The sequence below is a fragment of the Coenobita brevimanus genome, chromosome 77 (assembly GCF_032717465.1).
Source record: "Coenobita brevimanus isolate Jiangsu-jjx chromosome 77, ASM3271746v2, whole genome shotgun sequence".
Lineage (NCBI taxonomy): Eukaryota > Metazoa > Arthropoda > Malacostraca > Decapoda > Coenobitidae > Coenobita > Coenobita brevimanus.
The window spans coordinates 1558886-1577786 of record NC_137030.1 but is presented as its reverse complement, the minus strand read 5'-3'; the positions used below and the strand labels follow the sequence as shown (position 1 = coordinate 1577786).

The following is an 18901-nucleotide window of genomic DNA, read 5'->3' as shown; positions in this document are numbered from 1 at the left end:
AATCCTACGCAAATACGGCTTGTCAGAATTCCTACAGGTTAACGGGTGACCAAGGTACTGTTCTAAGGGAACATCAAAGAATTAGATTATTTGTTTATATTGGTTGCCCCTTATTTTTTATTTGTTCATGATGAAGACTTGACAGACTTCCTGACCCAATACCTGCTTGAAAAGGTTCATAGGAGCGTACATACGATTTTTAAAAATGAGATGGGTCAGCCTACCTATGAAGTTGCCCATGGAGAACTCTAGGAAGATCTGGGGGTATCTACTCGGATGTGATGCGGTCACTGGGGTGGTCAGGATTATAATTTTCTGGTGGCCAATCCAGCCACCCCTTAGGCTACGTCTATCTATCTATCTATCGCCCTACGCCCTAATCCCGCAAAGGGTTGCCGCAGGCAAAACGCCTCCAAGTCGCTCTGTCACCCACCATTTGACTGCCCTCCCCCCCAACTCACTCCCCCCTCCCTCATTTACCTCTCGACTCCATCCCTCCACCTCATCCTCGGTCTCCCCCTTCCTCACCCTCCCTCCACTTCACCTACTGTACATACACCCTGTTAGTCTTTCATTCTCCATTCTCTCCATTTGTCATTCTCTCCACTATGTCACTGCCAGTTAATTGATTGAATTCATGCATATTTTGGTAGAACTTAGTTTTATTGTTTAAGGAAGAAAAAGTAATTTTGCTGCAAGTATTCAAGAGCGCTTTGCCACGCACTTGTATTTTCCCTTCCTTCGTTGATAAGTTATCGTGTGAACCATCTCATCCGCACGATTTTCCTTCAGATAATATTTAAACTGCCTTTACAGATTCTCAGTGGAATTTAATTTAAATTTCACGTTAATTATGTATCATCTTTTCCCGGTCTTCTATAATCTCAAGAAAAATACAGAAACGTCAGAAGGAGACCGCAGGGCGTCTGTCTTTTGATGTGGTAAGCAAATATTAGAAAAAATCTGATGTACTCCCGACCTTAAAATTTCAGTGCCGATCAGTTTCAAGGGCTTCTACCATCAAATGCGATAATTATGTATAAATTTGTTTTTGTAATTCTTTATATTTTTGTTTATAAGACAAAAAATCTTGTTTGTTTATGTAAAAGATTGCTGTGTGTTGCGAAGGGCGTGTTATGAGCCAGCTGCTGCTCAACCAGTAGACAGTTCGAGGCGCAATAACTTTCGCCTGCTGACCCAGAAAGCCATATTTATAGGCTCAACAGCCTTAGCTCTGTGACTCAACACAAAACTTAGATTGGAGTGCTATAACTGCTGTCAGGTAATTTAGCTTTATTGACAGGATTGATAGATATAGATTGAATGTCGAAGTATCCAGCACGACGAATTCTCTCCCTCCGGTGCTGCCCTCTGTCGAGCTGACGTGGCGTGAAGCGACATGACCTATTGTAAACACACCTCTGTTCTCGCTGTTTTCTGATCCAAACTAGCCAATATGTTAGTGTCTGCGGCTTTATTCGTGATCTGCAATTTGATGTGGGTCGTGGTCGGAGATGAGCACACACACACGGTAAGAAAATAAGGAGGTAGAAGGTAAAACAGGCGATACGGTCACTGATCTGTTGACGTAGATATGCATGTAACCTACCGATACCGGTGTTGTTTGGATTTAGGCGTTTTACTGTTTCCACGTGGCCTTTGTGTTGGTTGTTGATTATGTTTGAAATGTCATCCGTTATTTGTATTTATATCTTTGTGGTATTTGTTATTTTTATGCAGTGGCGGTTCAGAGGAAAATTAGCTCTCAAAGGTAGGCTAGCTTAAGGTGTTTAATACTCTGAACCCTTTGTATTATCTGTAATTTGTTTATTGGTACCCCTTTGTTGATGAGAGGCCCCTTTAAACAGAATATAATCATGTGATGTTAGCAAAAATAAAAGTCATGGTTTGTGTCGTTGGAGGGTCAACCATGTGATGATAGGTCCCAATTATCACCTGATTGCCAAAAAATGTTTTAGGAATGTAATGCTGTACGGTAGTGACGCTTAGGGAGTAACGTTGCGGGAGGATATTTGTAGGCTCAAATGTATGGAGATTATAGTGATTAGATGGATGTGTAGTGCATCCTTGAATGTGATGCAGGGAGGGGTTAGGATTGCGAATAAAGTGTCAGAGAAAAGGTGTGCTTGAACATATTCTTGTTGGCCATCCTTCCTCTAAACTCTTCATCTATTCATCTTAGCCTTCACTGTGTCTACCCATTCCCCTCAGCTAACCCCACCATCTCTGTGTTTTATCCTTTGTTCCATATCCCTCGTCCACCCCCCACAGTCACCTAGCCTTTTGTTATGTCGCCATTGATGTTAGAGAGAGAGAGGCATTGTGTGTGATAGTTACTTCCTGTCATCATTACTTCTTTTTATCAGCTAACTAATTATACAGTATGCTGTTAAGCCAAATACGTGAACTTGTTCTGACCTTCAAAAATTCACCAAGGCCAAGCAGATGTAACTGTCAGTATACTATCTGGCAATCTCTCACTGAATGTATGGTGAGAGGTGATGGAGAGAGAGACTTGGAACTAAAAGGGATAGATACTGTATAGCTTTTTAGGAACCCCTTTACTACTCAGGTGCTCTCAAATTAAGTAAAATAAATTGTTAGAAATAAATACAGTACAGTACAGTCATTTTATTCTCAACATTACTTGCCACAATATTAACTTCATAGTACGAGGGTAATGTGAAATATTAGTATATACTGGTAAATAGAATAACTGGAAAGCCTAACACCTACAGTCTGACATACTGTATTTTTCTTGCTGCCATGTGGTATCTCAGATGATTTTCTTCACCCCAAGATAAACTTTTTGATCTGTAAGAATAGATACTAGACTAGATATAGTCTCCAGTTACCCCCTCGCTACTAAAGCTCCTTCCTGAAGTGAAAAAAGTACCGGTAGTTTGGTAGTGACACGAATAAAGCTGTATCATAGTACAGTACTAAAGAGGTTTAATCGTGGACAAAGAAGTGTTGACCGACTTGTGAATGCTAACACTGTGCATAGCAGTATAATATATGGTCAGTCTGATGTTCAGGCATAAACATTGCAGCTTGTTACATGCAGGGTGAGTCAGGTATGAAACAGAGGAAAGGTCATATCACAGGATATACACACTGTGACGTCCATCCTGTTAATCCTCATTCTGGCCTGGTCACACTTGGTTATTTGATTCATGCTACATCCATGCCATTTTATTCACATGAGGGATTTTCCAGCAGTGCAAAGGGACTATTAGTATTCCACTCAGCTGAACAAAACCATCTTGGCAGCCAGAATAAAATGGTGTAATGCATTTGTAAAAGGTGAAAGGGTTAAATGCATGTTCACTGGCATCTTTTCCTGTCGTTGTGAATTTCCTGTATGTCATCATATATTAACAAATGCTTGTAAAAAGAGGAAGCATTACAGTTTTTCCTCTGTATTTTTTGGGGGGGATAGGTAGAGATGGGGTGCAGAGGTATATGAGTGAGTGGGATAAGAATTAGGGCAGGCTGATGGGGAAGGACTGGGTGACATGAAGGAGATTCGTTTGTATTATGTCATCTTGCCGTTGATAGATGTCGATAGTTAACTGTTGGTGAGGAACTGGTGAGCAGCGAGTGTGATAGTGTAGATTGGATAGGTTGAGTGTGTGACCACCAAGCATTTGTGGCAAATAGAGGTCGGACAATGTTGGATAGGATAAGTAACTGACAGATCCAATTTTGCTCCATTTGGAGTTTAGGGGTCAGAGACTAGGCTACCATTAGGTCAGAACATTGATGGATAAGAGACCAGCCTATGCCCCTGGTAGTAGGTACATGATAGAAAAACCTCTATCCACCCATGGGACTCGAACCCCAGTGCATAAACCACAATGTGTACACCACTACCGTAGGTATTTAGTTTTTATAGGATAAGTAATGTAGGCAGTCGTATTCTACACACTACAAAAGTTGTTCTGATGTGCCAGTATACAGATGCAGAGGAGGTGGTGCTATGGATGAACACAGTGGGTCCGTACCACAACCGGCAGGAGACATACTCGTACTTCTCCTTGCCGTTCTGTGTGGGACCCAAGGAGAAAATATCCCACTACCATGAGACGCTGGGCGAGGCACTGCAGGGAGTTGAGTTGGAGTTTTCTGGCCTTGAAATTGACTTCAAGGGTGAGTTACTATTGAATACAGGTAGTCTTCATATAGTGTATATACTCTTTTCATTTTAATTATACCCTTTTTACACTAACTTGATCAAAAATTGTCATCTCTCCATGCTGAGTTGTAACAGTAGATTAGCTAACTCTAGAAAAAGGCTGTAGTACAGTATTATATTTTCCTGATCGTGAGTTATGCAAAATAAGCTGCAAAAGGACAAAAATCTTGAACAAGTTGCAGTAGAATAAAAATGGTACTGGTATATATATTAAATTGCCATTTGTTCATCTTGAATATTGATCAGTAACAAGTCATTAACAATAGCATATGATGCCAGCCATGGAGGAGTCTCATGGAAAGAATGTTGAGCCATAGTATTGTTTCTTCTGCCATTGAATTATGGAAAAGAAACGTTTTAAGGGAAAAAAAAAATCTCTGCATAATAAAAATAAATGAACTAAAGGATGTGTGTTGGCAGAATTGAACTTTTTTTCACGATTGAAGAAGCAAAAAATTAAAAGCACTAAAAACTATATTCTAACTTCAGAACATTATTGTGACTCAGGAACAACTTTAGTGAAAATTAAGTATCAGTAGTTAGTCATAAAAGCTATTGCTTCTGCAGTTCACTATTGATTTTCATCTGCATATCATAGTTATAAAGGTTGTTGGGATTTGCATGTAAGCATTTGGTGACTTCCGTATGGTATAACATTTGAAAATATAGTTTCCCTCACCCCACTCTTTCCTCACACAGCTGACATCAGCAAGACAACGTACTGTGAGATAGAACTGAATGAGGAGCGACTGAAGACCTTTATATATGCAGTAAAGAATCACTACTGGTACCAGATGTACATTGATGATCTACCTATCTGGGGTGAGTCACTCATGTATCTTCCATGTTTTTATACAGTTTAAAAATATTATGTCCTTAGTCTTGTTTCCACAGTCTGGTAAAGTAAAGCTTGTACAGTACGGTACTTGGACCATTTGATTCAGATGTATTTTCATACTGGAGAATTAACTGAAGATTTTTTCTAATCCATCCACTGTGATTCAACCTGGTTCATTTGGCGGTAATAAGAATGAAACTAAAAGATGTCGTTTTCGTTGTTTCCTCGCACAGGGATCGTGGGTGAGGTAGATGAGGCTAGTGACCAGTACTACATCTGGACACACAAAAAGTTTGATCTTGGCTACAGTGACAACCAGATAGTGGATGTGAACTTGACCTCAGAGGCACGACAGAGGCTGGAGCTGGGGGCCAAGGTCAAGTTCACTTATGAGGTCAACTGGCGAAAGTCAAGCATCAAGTTTGAGGATCGCTTTGACAAGTATCTCGACCCTAACTTCTTCCAGCACAGGGTGAGGTTTTGAACTTGTTTATACCTGGCAATATAGGGTTGTTACAGTACTAGGGAGCTGTGCAAAGTAGAGAAGTGTTATCAGGTGAACTTATCAGAACAATGTTACACGTGGAAAACAGATGTAAAGTAAAAAATGATTGTGTTGATGACAGTCTGGTGGTTTCTTGCTAGTGCAATTTACTGTATAAAGCATTCCATACTCTGACTGTTGCCAGAGGTAGATTGACAGATGATGATGTTGCACTGAGTATAGTAGGGGATGTAATCTTCTTCATCCAAAGTTCTTGATATTGTATTATTCTATTTAATCTTAGAAATAACTGTGAAAATTTGAATATAAGCTTATGTAAAGAAAAGAAGTAATTTAAGCTTCTGTGGCATTAATACATATGTTGAGGATATCATGAGGTTGTTGATTGTTGTATATCAAACCTTTTATTTAATAGGACTGTGATAGCTGAGCCTCAGATCCGTGTTCCTTCAGAGTCATATCTGTAGATTCAACTGCACAGAACCATAATTTCCAAACGTTTCCTGTTAAATGTACAGTGATAAAACTGTGGTAGCCATGGTTCATCATTAAAGTAATAATATGATGCTAAACTCGCATTTTGAAAGAGTTGCCAGTATATCATCTCCGTATCAGATCCACTGGTTCAGCATCTTCAATTCCTTCATGATGGTAATTTTCCTGGTTGGTCTGGTGTCCATGATTCTGATGAGGACACTACGCAAGGACTATGCTCGCTACTCCAAAGATGAGGAGATGGATGATATGGTGAGTTTGAGTATTGTATTAGCTGTTAATGTTTCATTGATCACTTTGTTAACCCTTTCAGGGATGATGGACAGATTTCTAGTAAACATGTTTCATTATAGTCTCAATTAACCCATTCACTATGATGTAGGAGAGGTTGGAAAATGAACAACTGATTTGAAGAGTGTATGTGAGTGAGATGCAGTGGGGAGGCCAAGGATGAGATGTAGGAAAGGAGTTGGGGGATATATGTGGAAGGTGGTTTAATTTGGAGAGAGGACAGCTAAATGGCAGAGGACAGGGTGACATGAGGCAGTTTATTTGTAGCCACCCCTTGCAAATATTTTTATTTAGGTTAGCAAGGATATCTTAGTAAAGAAGGAGCTTACCAAACTTGTGGATAACAGCAAAATAGCATCTAAATAATGAAACTACTTTAAAGGAAAACTAACTCACCATAACTTCTTCCTCGCATTAAAAAAAAAAAAAAAAATAAACGAGTGCAGTGAAATTTGCGTAGATCTGTTTACATCTGGTTGTAAGCTGTGTAATATTTCTGTACACATGATTTATGCAGGAAATAATGCCTGTGACTGTATTTGCCCACCAAAGATAACTCCATTCAGCTGCTGTCACATCACTGACACTCCTCTATAGCTGTCCATCTTTTCTAAGTACAGAATTTCATGTTAATATGGCCATTAATAACAGTGTGTAGATGTGTTTTTAGCCATTTCATAAGCCTGTGATAGTTTGACCTTTAATTTAGATGGCAGTATTAGTCATGCCCATTTGTAGGTGTGTATTTAGGCATGATGTAAACTTTGGATAATATGACCCTAAGTTTAGATGGCGGTATTACACTTATGTCCATTTGTGATTAATTTATATTTAAGGCATGATGTTTTGCTGATAAGTCCGACATGGTAAACTGATGAGAACTGTCACTGACCCACCATGGTAGATAAGACACACACGCTGTTATTGTACTCCACCATCACTAATTTATTTTTGTTTCTGTGTGTGTTTGTGTTTGTGTGGTATGTGTGTTCATGTCTGTGGTTGTGTATGCTTATTTTTTTTTCTTATACTGGAATATGTATGTGTGTGTATATGGCCTGTGTTTGTGAATTTGTGTGTGTGTGTGTGTGTGTGTGTGTGTGTGTGTGTGTGTGTGTGTGCATGTGCGTGCATGCATGTGAACCCCACAGGAACGTGACCTAGGGGACGAATATGGGTGGAAGCAGGTCCATGGGGATGTTTTCCGGCCTCCTTCTCACCCCATGCTATTCTCAGCATTAGTGGGCACTGGATGTCAGATGCTCATCGTTACGTCACTCGTCATTCTGCTTGCAATTGTTGGAGAGCTTTACACAGAGTGAGTACCCCTTCCCCCTTTCTGTCACTCGTTTGTGCTTTCTATCTCTCGTTCTTTCTCCTCCTCATTCCATGCTCGTATTATCAGCACTGGTGGACACAGGATATCAGTATTTAGTGTTGCATCACTTATCATTTTATCTAATATTGCGAAGGTACTATAGACAGAGTGAGTGTCTCTGTCTTGCTCACTTGTTCCTTCTCCTTATCCCCCCTTATCTCCCCCCACCTCATCCTTCGCTTTCGCACATCCTCTCCGTGTCCCACCACATGCTCTTCTCAGCACTGGTCAGCACCATATGCCAGATACCGGTATTTTAGTTACTTTACTTGTCATTTTCCTTGTTTTTCAGGGGAACAAGGCTCTTAAACCCGTCTGTTAGTAGAGTTGGATTGTATATTCCTGTTACTTATGAGATCCTACATCTGAAATAATAGGTTGTTGGGATATGATGATATATTGAAGATTTTGTCCTTGTTCACCAGACGAGGGTCGATGGTAAGCATTGCCATCTTCATCTATGCAGCAACATCACCCATCAATGGATACTTTGGGGGATCCCTCTACTCTAGAATGGGAGGTGAGGATAATGATAGGGCTATTTTTTATCATGATTATTTTTATTTTTTACAGTAAAACCTCTATATAACTGACTTCAATAGACCAGAATTCGCTTTTTCCGGAATCGATGAGATACCAGACAAATTCTTATTTAAAGACAAGTTTATCAGTGTACAGTACAGTATTATTACTGTACCAGTATATATATTATACCATGTAGTTATTGTAGTGAATGTATAATACAGTACAGTACTGCAATGGTAGTGAAAACAGTTTAAAAACTGTTGGTGCGATCCGGACTAATGTCTGATATATTGGGAAAAGTTCGGGTTCATAGGAGGAAGTCCAGGTGTTGCTTTTATCAGAGCTTCACGTTTTTCAGAATGACTTGGGCCCCAATTAGTCCGTTATAGTGAGGTTTTACCGTACTGTTATTACAGTATTATTATTGTTTACATTATTGCCTTAAATGTCAAGACTGAGTAGCCTAGTCCCAGGTCCCTACACCCCTGTTTTTATTGGGCAGAATGAGCCACCACAGCAGAATGAAAGATCTTTAGTGGAGTGCTTACCTGAACTACGCTGATTGTCAGAAGATTACTGGGAGAATGTTGTTTCAAAATACTGTACTCTGTCTGTGGGTGGACTCAGACCGGAAATATTATGCAGTGTTCAGTTCCTCCTTCTCTTCCATGTACCAGTTTCCTTCTTTTCACTTGTCATTCAGCCATATTTTATGTGTGCCATGTCATTATTTTTTTCAGGTAAGGTGTGGATCCGTCAGATGATGTTGTCTGCACTGTTACTGCCAACACTGGTGTGTGGTACAGCGTTCTTCATCAACTTCATTGCCATCTACTACCATGCCTCCAGGGCCATTGCATTCACTATTATGGTAATATTATTGGCTGCATTGAATTCTGAAGTTGCATGGAGAGAGAGAGACAGACAGACAGACAATGAGGAAGTGAAGGAGCACTGTGGTGTTGCTGTGCATGTGTTAGAAAGCATTGTGAGAAATGCCCTGGAAGTGGTATTTCCATTGAGAGAGAATGGAAAATGAGAGACTGACTAGGAGATTGTATGTGAGTGAGGAGGATGGGGTAAGGGGGAGACTGAGGATGAAATGAATAAGGTGGAGAGGTACAAGAGAGGGGTGGTATGAATGGGAGAGAACTAGCCTGATGGTGGAGGGCAGAGTGACATGGTGGCATATGGCCATAGATAAGTAAATGTTAAAATATGAGATAGAGAGCCAGTTTTACCGTCCCATTGCAGTTCCAGGGACAAAAATTGGCAAACTATTTTGCTGCAGGTATTTCACATTTTGGGCTTGTTATTCATTTTTCTTCATGACATATCATATGAGAGAGGATCATCTGTGAGAGAAGAAATATACCAAACCTCTCAAGTTAGTCACTTTTCTTACTGATGTGACACATCAAAGAGAGTCGTCTGTGTATAGAGACACATACCAAGCTCCTCTTCACAAAGGAATATTAACCACCATAAGAAAGTGACAAGTACAAGGGGTGAGGTATCAGGTAAAATGAGGGGGACCTGTACCATAGCCTAGCCTTGGGCCCCTATGTTTCAAAGGGGTTAGTATGTGATTGGCAGCTATCCCCACAACCAAATCAGTTTTAGTGGGCTGGGGCATTTTCACCAGGAAGCATTAAGTGAGCAGACTATTGTATTACTTACATACATACATACATCATCTAATCCTGTGGAGCGTAGGAGCCTGGGTCTAGGCAAGTTTGTCTTGACATTTAAGATGAGAGTGACCAGGCTCACACTTCCCTGGGTGGCATTACATGAGCAGTAAACCCCAACCATCCCTTGGTTATAAACCTACACAGGCTCAGTCTGGTTGGAGCACCTTACTTACCCACTAAATCACAAGGCATCATGGTTTGGTTATATGGTTACCACCCATCGAAGTAAATGGTTTCTTGGTGTACAGGAAACCATTTGGCTTGTCACTCAGTGTAGAGTCACCCATAGACAGAAGGAAGAGAAAAGAAAGAAGGAAATAAAGACAGAGGAGGAAGGAAGGAAGAGAGGGAAGAGCAGTCACCCGAGAGCAGTACTGCATCAAGTGAGTGGATAGTGAGCACCCCCATCTACCACTACTATTGTATAATACCATATGATTTCCATTGTCTTTACCCTCGCATTTGGCAGTGATATATTTATGTATGTTTCTGATCCTTCAGTTATAAGAGCTGTACTGTAGCATTATCTTACTTCATTTTAGGCGGTCATCTACACAAAGAGGTGGTGCGTCTAGACTAGGAAACTTAAACAGACAACAGTGTACAATAATTTCCATTTTCTTTACTCCTTCAGTTGGCGGTGATCTGCATTTGTACATTTGTGATCCTGCCGTTGACCCTAGTAGGTACGGTGCTGGGGCGCAACTTAGCAGGTCACCCCAACCACCCCTGCCGGGTCAATGCTGTGCCACGCCCCATACCAGAGAAGAAGTGGTTCATGGAACCACTTGTCATCATACCCCTCGGCGGCATACTACCATTTGGATCCATCTTTATTGAGATGTGAGAACCTCCATTGTTTGTTAGGTTATATATTATTTTCTGTAGTTAAGGTGGCATACAGTAGCACAGACTGGATCTGTATTGAAATATGAGTCATTTTCTCGTGTTGAGTGTAGGTTATACTGTGGTTGACAGCTGTCTGCAAATCTTTAACTAATCATAGTCATATTGGAACATGATGGTGATTATGATAGTTACTGGTATAGATCCAACTAACATGTACATTGCTGTTTAATTTCCAACAGGTACTTCATCTTCACATCATTCTGGGCTTACAAGATCTACTATGTGTATGGGTTCATGCTACTTGTGTATGTAATCCTGCTGGTTGTGGTGATGTGCGTAACAGTGGTGTGTGCATACTTCCTCCTCAACGCAGAGGACTATCGCTGGCAGTGGACAAGTTTCCTGGCAGCTGCTTCCACTGCTGGCTATGTGTATATCTACGCCACATATTATTTCTTCTTCAAAACCAAGTAAGTCGTTGTCATCAACTTCGAAATGAACTAGGCCTTGGAATCTAGGGAAAGTGAGGCTGATCAATATTGTCTCAAATGCCAGGTCTGAGTAGCCTAACACTTATGATGGGGCATAAAGGGATGGAAGATATAACTGTTCTAACCCTCAGTCTCAGTACAATTATTCTGGTAGTTCATTCTTTGCTTTGATTTTTGTGTAGGTTCCTGTAGATTTGTGATTAACTTTAGGAAGTTTATCCTTGGTGAACAAGATAATCTATTGTTATTCACAGTAAAAATTTTCGTTGTCCTTGGGTGCTTAAGGGTTTAATGAAGATGGTTTCAGTCAAGTTAATTTGGTTGAGTCATGTAGCGAGGCAGACAGACCAGTGAGGAAGTAAAGGCTGCAAAATGACAAGAATCTCCAACAACTTATGGTGAAAGAACTATATAATGTTTTTATTTTTTTTCCAGAATGTATGGCTTTTTCCAGACCAGCTTCTATTTTGGGTACATGGCCCTGTTCAGCATCACCTTAGGTATCATGTGCGGCACCATTGGGTACCTGGGCACCAGCGAGTTCGTGCGTAAGATCTACTCCACAGTCAAGATAGATTAGACCCTATGTAAGATTCCATGAGAGTTGTGTTTCTATCAGGGTACACCCTGGAATAGTATGAAAGATTTATTCTATGTGGCAGAGGAGGATTTGTAACACCTCTTCCTTAGTTACTTATTGTGCATGTTCCACCTTATGATTCTCGTGTAGCAATGTTATCAGCTATGTTATTTTAATGTTATGTTACCTGTAGTTCTAATTAAAGTTATAAGAGGGCATTGAGGTGTAATGTGCTGGATAATGCACTGAGGGAAAGGTATATGTTGACGTAGTTCAAATTAATAACATACAAGAATATCGAGGTGCAATGTACAGAATAAATCCATAAGGAAGAGGTGATATCAAATCTCAAAGCGACTTAGAATACATCTCTAAGAGTGGCAGAGCAGGGCCCAGATTCACGGACGTATGACCAGTTCCCTGTTGTTACCATGATTGGTTTTAGAGGAAGAATTAGAGACTAGTAATGTAAAAGAAGTGCATTACAGTAGTTGCAACCTTGAGCTTACCCAAATGTGAACCTGGTGGACTGCAGGCTGAAGTTGCCCTCCTGCAATCCACTGTCCTTTTGTGGGATAGGGAGGGAGTTGAGGGATATTTGTATTACTGGATAGCTTCACTGCACATTTATATCAGTGTTACCACATGAAAATGTTCCGTTCCAGCACCAGATATGTGAAGGACAACATACATTCTTATGTTCAATGTGTTCATACTTAAAGAGGATATAGCTCTTCTTGGTAAGCTACTTTTCGGTTGTGAATGTAATTATTTCATATGAGCAGTTATGGGACATTTCTAGATATGGATATACTAGTATACTGTAATTGCAATAGTTGTGGCACTTAGGTATCAAGATACAGATATGAGAAGATTCTGCGCGCTCCTTTTCCTGTCCTTTATGCAAAAAGATATCAGTTACACAGTGCTTTTCCCCTTGTAACCAAGATCAGATGTGCAGGAAAGGCAAGGAAAAAAAGGGCTGGATCTTCTTAGATAAATACCTCCTGGTTACAGCAGGTAAATGGATGTGTGTATATTAGTGAATCTGGCCCTGAGATCTTACTGTGAAGATTAATTGCTAGCGAGTGTGTTGTTAGGTCTTGTGAGGAAATGGTTTCATGATTAAGTTGAGGATTAGCGGCCATGGATTTTTTAAAGGTAGATGAACGAGCATAGTAAAGATCACATTGCTGTGTAGCAGTGATAATTTAAGAGAGGATCAGGAAGATGTCCATTAAGAAGAAGTATTGAGACCCCTCAAGGTGAATTGTGTGAGGTGTAGGGTGCACAGTGTTGATGATGATGATGATGATGATGATGATGATGTAGGGTGCTTAGAAAATACAATAGGTGTGAATGAAATGATTGATTGCTTAGGATGTATGGTGTGTGAGTGATATGATGAGGTATGCACTACAGTATTCAGAAATTTAATTTATATTTAATGTAGCAGTAGAAATAGACAGTTTGGTTTGAGAGTTGACCCTTTCACCACAAGATGTGTCCCATGAGATGTGTATAATAGTATGGTGATAATAGAAATAATGTATAAAATGCCATCTTACTGAAGAGTTAATAGTGGCTGCTTCCTAATGTTGTGAGAGGAGAGACGTGCCCGAAACTAAATGAAATACGATAGTGTCTAATGTATTCACCCTGAGAGACCGTCTTTAAGCCGAAGAAACAGTTGGGTAGTGGCAAGAGTTAAACTGGAGGAGACATCGTTGTAGTGAAAGACTTAATGACGATTCTTTCCATTGACGTCACTGAGGAATTTTGCACCAGTTAAATAAAATATTTTGCTTGATTTAAGAGCTCTTCAGTGTGAGAGGTCTATGGTAAATTGAAGGATTTAATTAGCATAAATACAATAGAAGAGATTGTTGTTATTATTATTATTATTATTACACTATTATTATTATTAATAACTGTAAAACCTCTTCAGTTACACAGTGAGTAGAAGGTAGAAAAGAGTAGTGAGAATATAGAATGAAGGAGTGAATGAGTCTGTACATAGATCTTATGAACTTGTTGATAGCTTTCCCTGTTTCGTAATTTTCCCTTCCTTATAATAACCTCTATGACCTCTTTAAGTTGCAAAGTAAGTAGCCTGTAGAGGAGATAAAAAGAATGAGATTGAAAGGGTGATTTTGTTTGCAGATTTTTTTAACTGATGTCAATTCACTCTCTTATGATTTTCTTTTTTCCTAGTTCGTTTCTCGCCCAATTTTTAGATGGGGAAAAAATGTCAGAATAATGAAATATAGAGATCTGTAAGAATGGTTGATGTTTTGTGGTTTGATAATGATTTGTAATTTTGAGTCACAGCAATGGTTTTCTTAAGTGAGCACCTACATTTGTGTATTATGTTGTTGCTCACAGGTTTTGTTAAGAAATTGGGTGATTGGTTAATACCGTACTTTTTTTTTTTCTTCTTCTTTTTTTTTTTTTTTTAAATAATCACGATATTTAATTCATCTTGTTGAGTTTTTTTTGTTGAATGGCACCTTTTGATATATATTTATCTGTTTACTAGGGAGCAGAATATACGCATCATGTTGTTTAATCTCCTTTTTTTATTACATGTAACAGAATATTTGCATTATTCATACATCGTGCTAACATTTTCCAGACCAACCAGCGAAATACTCTTCTGTGACAGTGCATATCTTGAATGACACAAGTTTTTTCTTCCTATCTCTAGCCAGGTACCTTAATCCCAAAAGGGGTGGCCACATACAAATCACCTCTTTATCACCTTGTCCTTGACCATCAGGCTGCCCTCTCTGCAGTGCACCTCAGTTTCTCTCATTACATCCAACAAATTACTCATATGTCATACATCTCATTATACCAGTTTTTCACCTTTCTCTTTATTTTATTTGTGGCTGCTTTCTCTTACTGCATATATCCTTGATGCTTTTAGTTCTCCCCCTCCCCCTCCTTTTTTTTTTTTTTTTTTTACCACCTCACCCGGTCCGTAAGTGGGAAATAAAGGTCTGGATGATGATGATGATTGGTGGTACTGCACTTCGTCATGGGACTTTTTTATATCCTATCATCATCATCATCATCATCATCAACAACAACAACAACATCATCATTATCATCCTCATCCTCATCATCATCATCATTAACAACATCATCATCATCATCATTAACAACATCCTCATCCTCATCCTCATCATCATCATCATCATCATCTTCATCTGGACCTCCTTTCCCACCTTAGGGCAGGGTGAGGGGTATTAGTGTCCAGACAGCCCAAGTTTGCCCAGTCCAATGGACCACGCATCCATTCACTCATCATTCAGGCCCTCAGAATCCTGGCACTGTCTGATACACCTAAAACTTTCACCACATACTGTAGCTTCACATTAATGTATCGTATCAGAGTTGGTAATACATTCACCTGTTGTTAATTCTGACACACTTCAGCCCAAGGATGTTATATTTGTTTTTGCTCTTCATTTGATTAAATTCAAAGTAGGAAGGACCTCTTGTAGTAGTAGTGGTAGTAGTAGCTGATAGGTGTAGTTGTAGTAGTAGCAGCAGCTCCAGATCTGAAATATGAACCCCTGGGACTGACTGCTGAAGTTGTCCTCCTCCTACAGTCCACCATCCTCCTTTGTGGGGATAGGGAGGGAACTGAGGGATGCTCACATAGCCAGGTCATGGAGCCAGCTGGTCATATTGGTGCCACCACATGAAGGCATCCTTATCCTTCAAAAGAGGATAGTGGACTGTGAAAGGTCAGCTTTGGCCTGCAGTCTACCAGGATCATGTTCAGTGGAGCCTAGGGGTGCAGCTAATACTAATACCAGTTCCAATACTAGTACTACTACTAATAAAAATACTTCATGAAGGGTCAAACTTTACAGTCCTCCTTTATAATAGTGGTTGTAAAAGACCTGACAAAAGTCGTAGTTCTCAAACTCGTTGCGGCACTGTACGTCTTCGTATTGTAGATGTTTATTATGACATTAAAAGAGCATTCCATATGAAGTTTCTGTCCTAGGTTTTATGCCACTAACTTAAGCAAAATATGGCCTCATTTTAAGCATTTCAGTGCCTAATTTTATATTTATTTTGTTTATTTATTAGTATGTTTTGGCACATTTTTGGTTTACCCATATATGACAAAGATACCCAACCCCTCTCAGCTTAGTTGATGGTAGGATGTACTGTACTTAGATTGGAGGTTTGATTTGACCACCAACCAAGGAGAGTCATTCCTACTTCTTAATTGAGGCTTTGAATTTCATGCAACCACTACATAGTAATCAAGTTATGAGTGGCCCAGTTCTGTCAAATGAAAGCAAACCAACTACAGTATACTAGACTTTTATTTAGTTTAGGAGAGTCCCGTAATACTGATGGAGTTAATGATTGTTATACCGGACTCTCTCAGTTCAAAAAGTCTTACCCAAATAAAATAATCTGGAGATAAAGAATTAAATACAAAATTACTTGATCACACTGCTTGGGTTAAGATATGAGAGTCAGATGGTTGTGCAGGTGTTGATGTATATTGATGTTTGATATTGTGACTTGCTTCTTAGATTTAAACCATTTCACTTTCATGTTGGATCGCTGGGTGTATTCTCGCTGTGCAGAGATGATTGGTGCTGGACAGGGATGCGTTCATGTGGTGGCATGATATAATTGAGTAACGTCTCTGCCCAATTGTACCAATGCCCCATAACTCATTCCCTGCCCCCAAGATGGAGAATGGTGAACTGCAGGTAAAGAGGAACATCAGTCTGCAGTTCAGCAGGTTCCTATCCAGATGAGCCTGGGTCTACTGTTGCTGTTACTAATACAACTACCACTACTACAGATGATTTGATTCATCTTAGGGGAAACGCATTACAGGGAATATGTTAGAAAGAGTCTGTTGTATTCTGAATATGTTCAAAATGGAATCTGTCACATTCTGAAAGGGTTATTGGAGAAGCAACTTTTTATTACATTAAGTCCTTGTAACTGATAACCTTTTGTTAGGTATCATTCCCTAGTACAGTAAGCCCATGGGATATTATAGAAATACTGGGTACAATATGTACAATCTTCCGCGTCTTCTCCAGAGTCAGCACTACCCTTTTCCTTTTCCCTGGTGGAGGGGCCATCATCACACACCCTAGGAAGAGGCATGCAAGAAACAGGAAGTCCAGAAGCAGGTAGGAAACAATCACAAAAGCCACCACGTTTGCTGCCATAACAACTGTCTGAGGGGAGCTGCGCACTACGCAATCACCACGCCCGAGAGGGTCCATAGCCGATGCTGGGTGAACTACCTAGCCAGACAGTGCTGCGCCACCGGGCTATTCCTGCCTGGCCAGGCGAAAATGATTGCATGGCCACAATTTCCACCTGGATGCAATAATTTTGTCCAGAAAGAATGGACAAATTTATGAATAATGGTTTTGAACAGCCATATCACAGCATCCAGGTAACGGATTGTTCAGATAATGGACATCCAGATAATCGGGTATAATCGAGGGATTACTGTAGTAGTACAGTTGCAACCTCTGTCTTATCTGAAACGTAACCTGGTGGTCTGCAGGCATAACTTGCCCTACTTCTGCAGTCTGTTGTCCACTTTTGGGGACAGAGATAGTTGAGGATATTAAAGAGGCAGTTTTACCTCATTCATATCATTGTCATCACATGAAGACATCTCCTTACATAACCTACATTAATCCATTGACCACCCAGCAAGTGGGAAAAAGACAGAAAAGGAATAATGGTGGTGGTGGTGATATAATGATGATGAACAAGACTTAATTTCATTCAGCATGTTAACATCCTTATCATTTTCTTTTTTCATTAGTGAGTTTTGCAGTGTGGGTGAGTTGGATATTGCACATATGTTTTTAAAGTTGGCATTGCTGGTGGTTGTTATAATTAGTGATTACTTGACTTGTAGTAGGATGAACTAATTTATTTTAATGTAAGTCCCTATTATAGTTTTTTAAATTCTCTCTCTCTCTCTCTCTCTGTTATATATAATGTATATATATATATATCCATATAAATAATATTTTTTCCTATCAGGCCTACAGTATATTGAAATATAGTACAGTACCTGTACCTCTTAGTACCTTCAGTCCGATTTTTTTTTTTTTCCTGTAGATGATTTTATTTAGCTGGTGATAATGTGAACTGGAGGGATTAGTTATATTCATAATTAATCCCATCACAACTCAGCATCCTTCCTAAGTTGATATAAAATTGCCTGGTGGTAGCAAGACTAAAGGAAAAAGTCATATGAGTGAAGGGTTGATGTGTGATTCTTAAGATGTAAAGAAAGGACATTATCGTATCAAATGTGTGTGTATCTGGGTCAGTGAATAGTGTCTCCGAAGGCGGTATGGGTTATATAAGTACGGTTTTGTAGGAGTGTCTATGCTAATTTGTCACGGTTGCCAGGAGGTACAGTAACTGGAAGTTTTCTCGTCATCTAAATGTTAACAAGGATGTAAGGTGGTGGTCTATAGCTTTGCTCCTTGAATTTGTGTGATGTCCTTTTTGTTTTTTTTATGCTGCTACCAGGTGATTTTAGTCTGCTTAAGAAAGGCCTCTTGTATTGAAGAGATTTTTTAATGCTACATGTAACTCCTCCAGTTCGAAAAGTCTTTTAAACTGAATAGAATAATTAGAAGGTGCCGAGATGAAAATAAGATGTCCCTGGGCCCAGTGAGTTAAATGATTTGTACTACATTAGTGTATCCTTAGGCCCTCCAGTGCACCAAAAGGGATAATGAAGGATTATCTGTTACCATTTTACATAAGGTTTGGTGAATGTATCTAAGACACACAGTAGACAAGATAGATGATGCTATGTACTGTATTGTGTTTCACAGTGCTGCCAGTGTTTCAAAGGGTGAGTTATGCCTGAGTAGTGAAACTGTTTGTTATGAGGATCTGTGTCAGACTGAAACTGTTCTGTCTTCACAATGAACTCAGTTTCATTGTGCAGAGAAACACCATTACAAGACTCTGCCTTTTTTCGTGAATAAAAAAGGCCAAG

The 18901-nt window shown here is 39.7% G+C and overlaps 1 protein-coding gene across 1 annotated transcript; it reads left to right on the top strand.

Moving 5' to 3' along the window:
* Positions 1-1394: 1394 nt before the first annotated feature.
* Positions 1395-13675, top strand: TM9SF3 (transmembrane 9 superfamily protein member 3). The gene is made up of 11 exons (XM_080279266.1): positions 1395-1531; positions 3978-4173; positions 4919-5041; positions 5291-5529; positions 6178-6309; positions 7500-7666; positions 8152-8246; positions 8992-9122; positions 10580-10788; positions 11034-11264; positions 11721-13675. The coding sequence occupies exons 1-11, from the start codon at positions 1457-1459 to the stop codon at positions 11863-11865; spliced, it is 1743 nt and encodes a 580-aa protein (XP_080135392.1). The 5' UTR covers positions 1395-1456; the 3' UTR covers positions 11866-13675.
* Positions 13676-18901: the final 5226 nt, after the last annotated feature.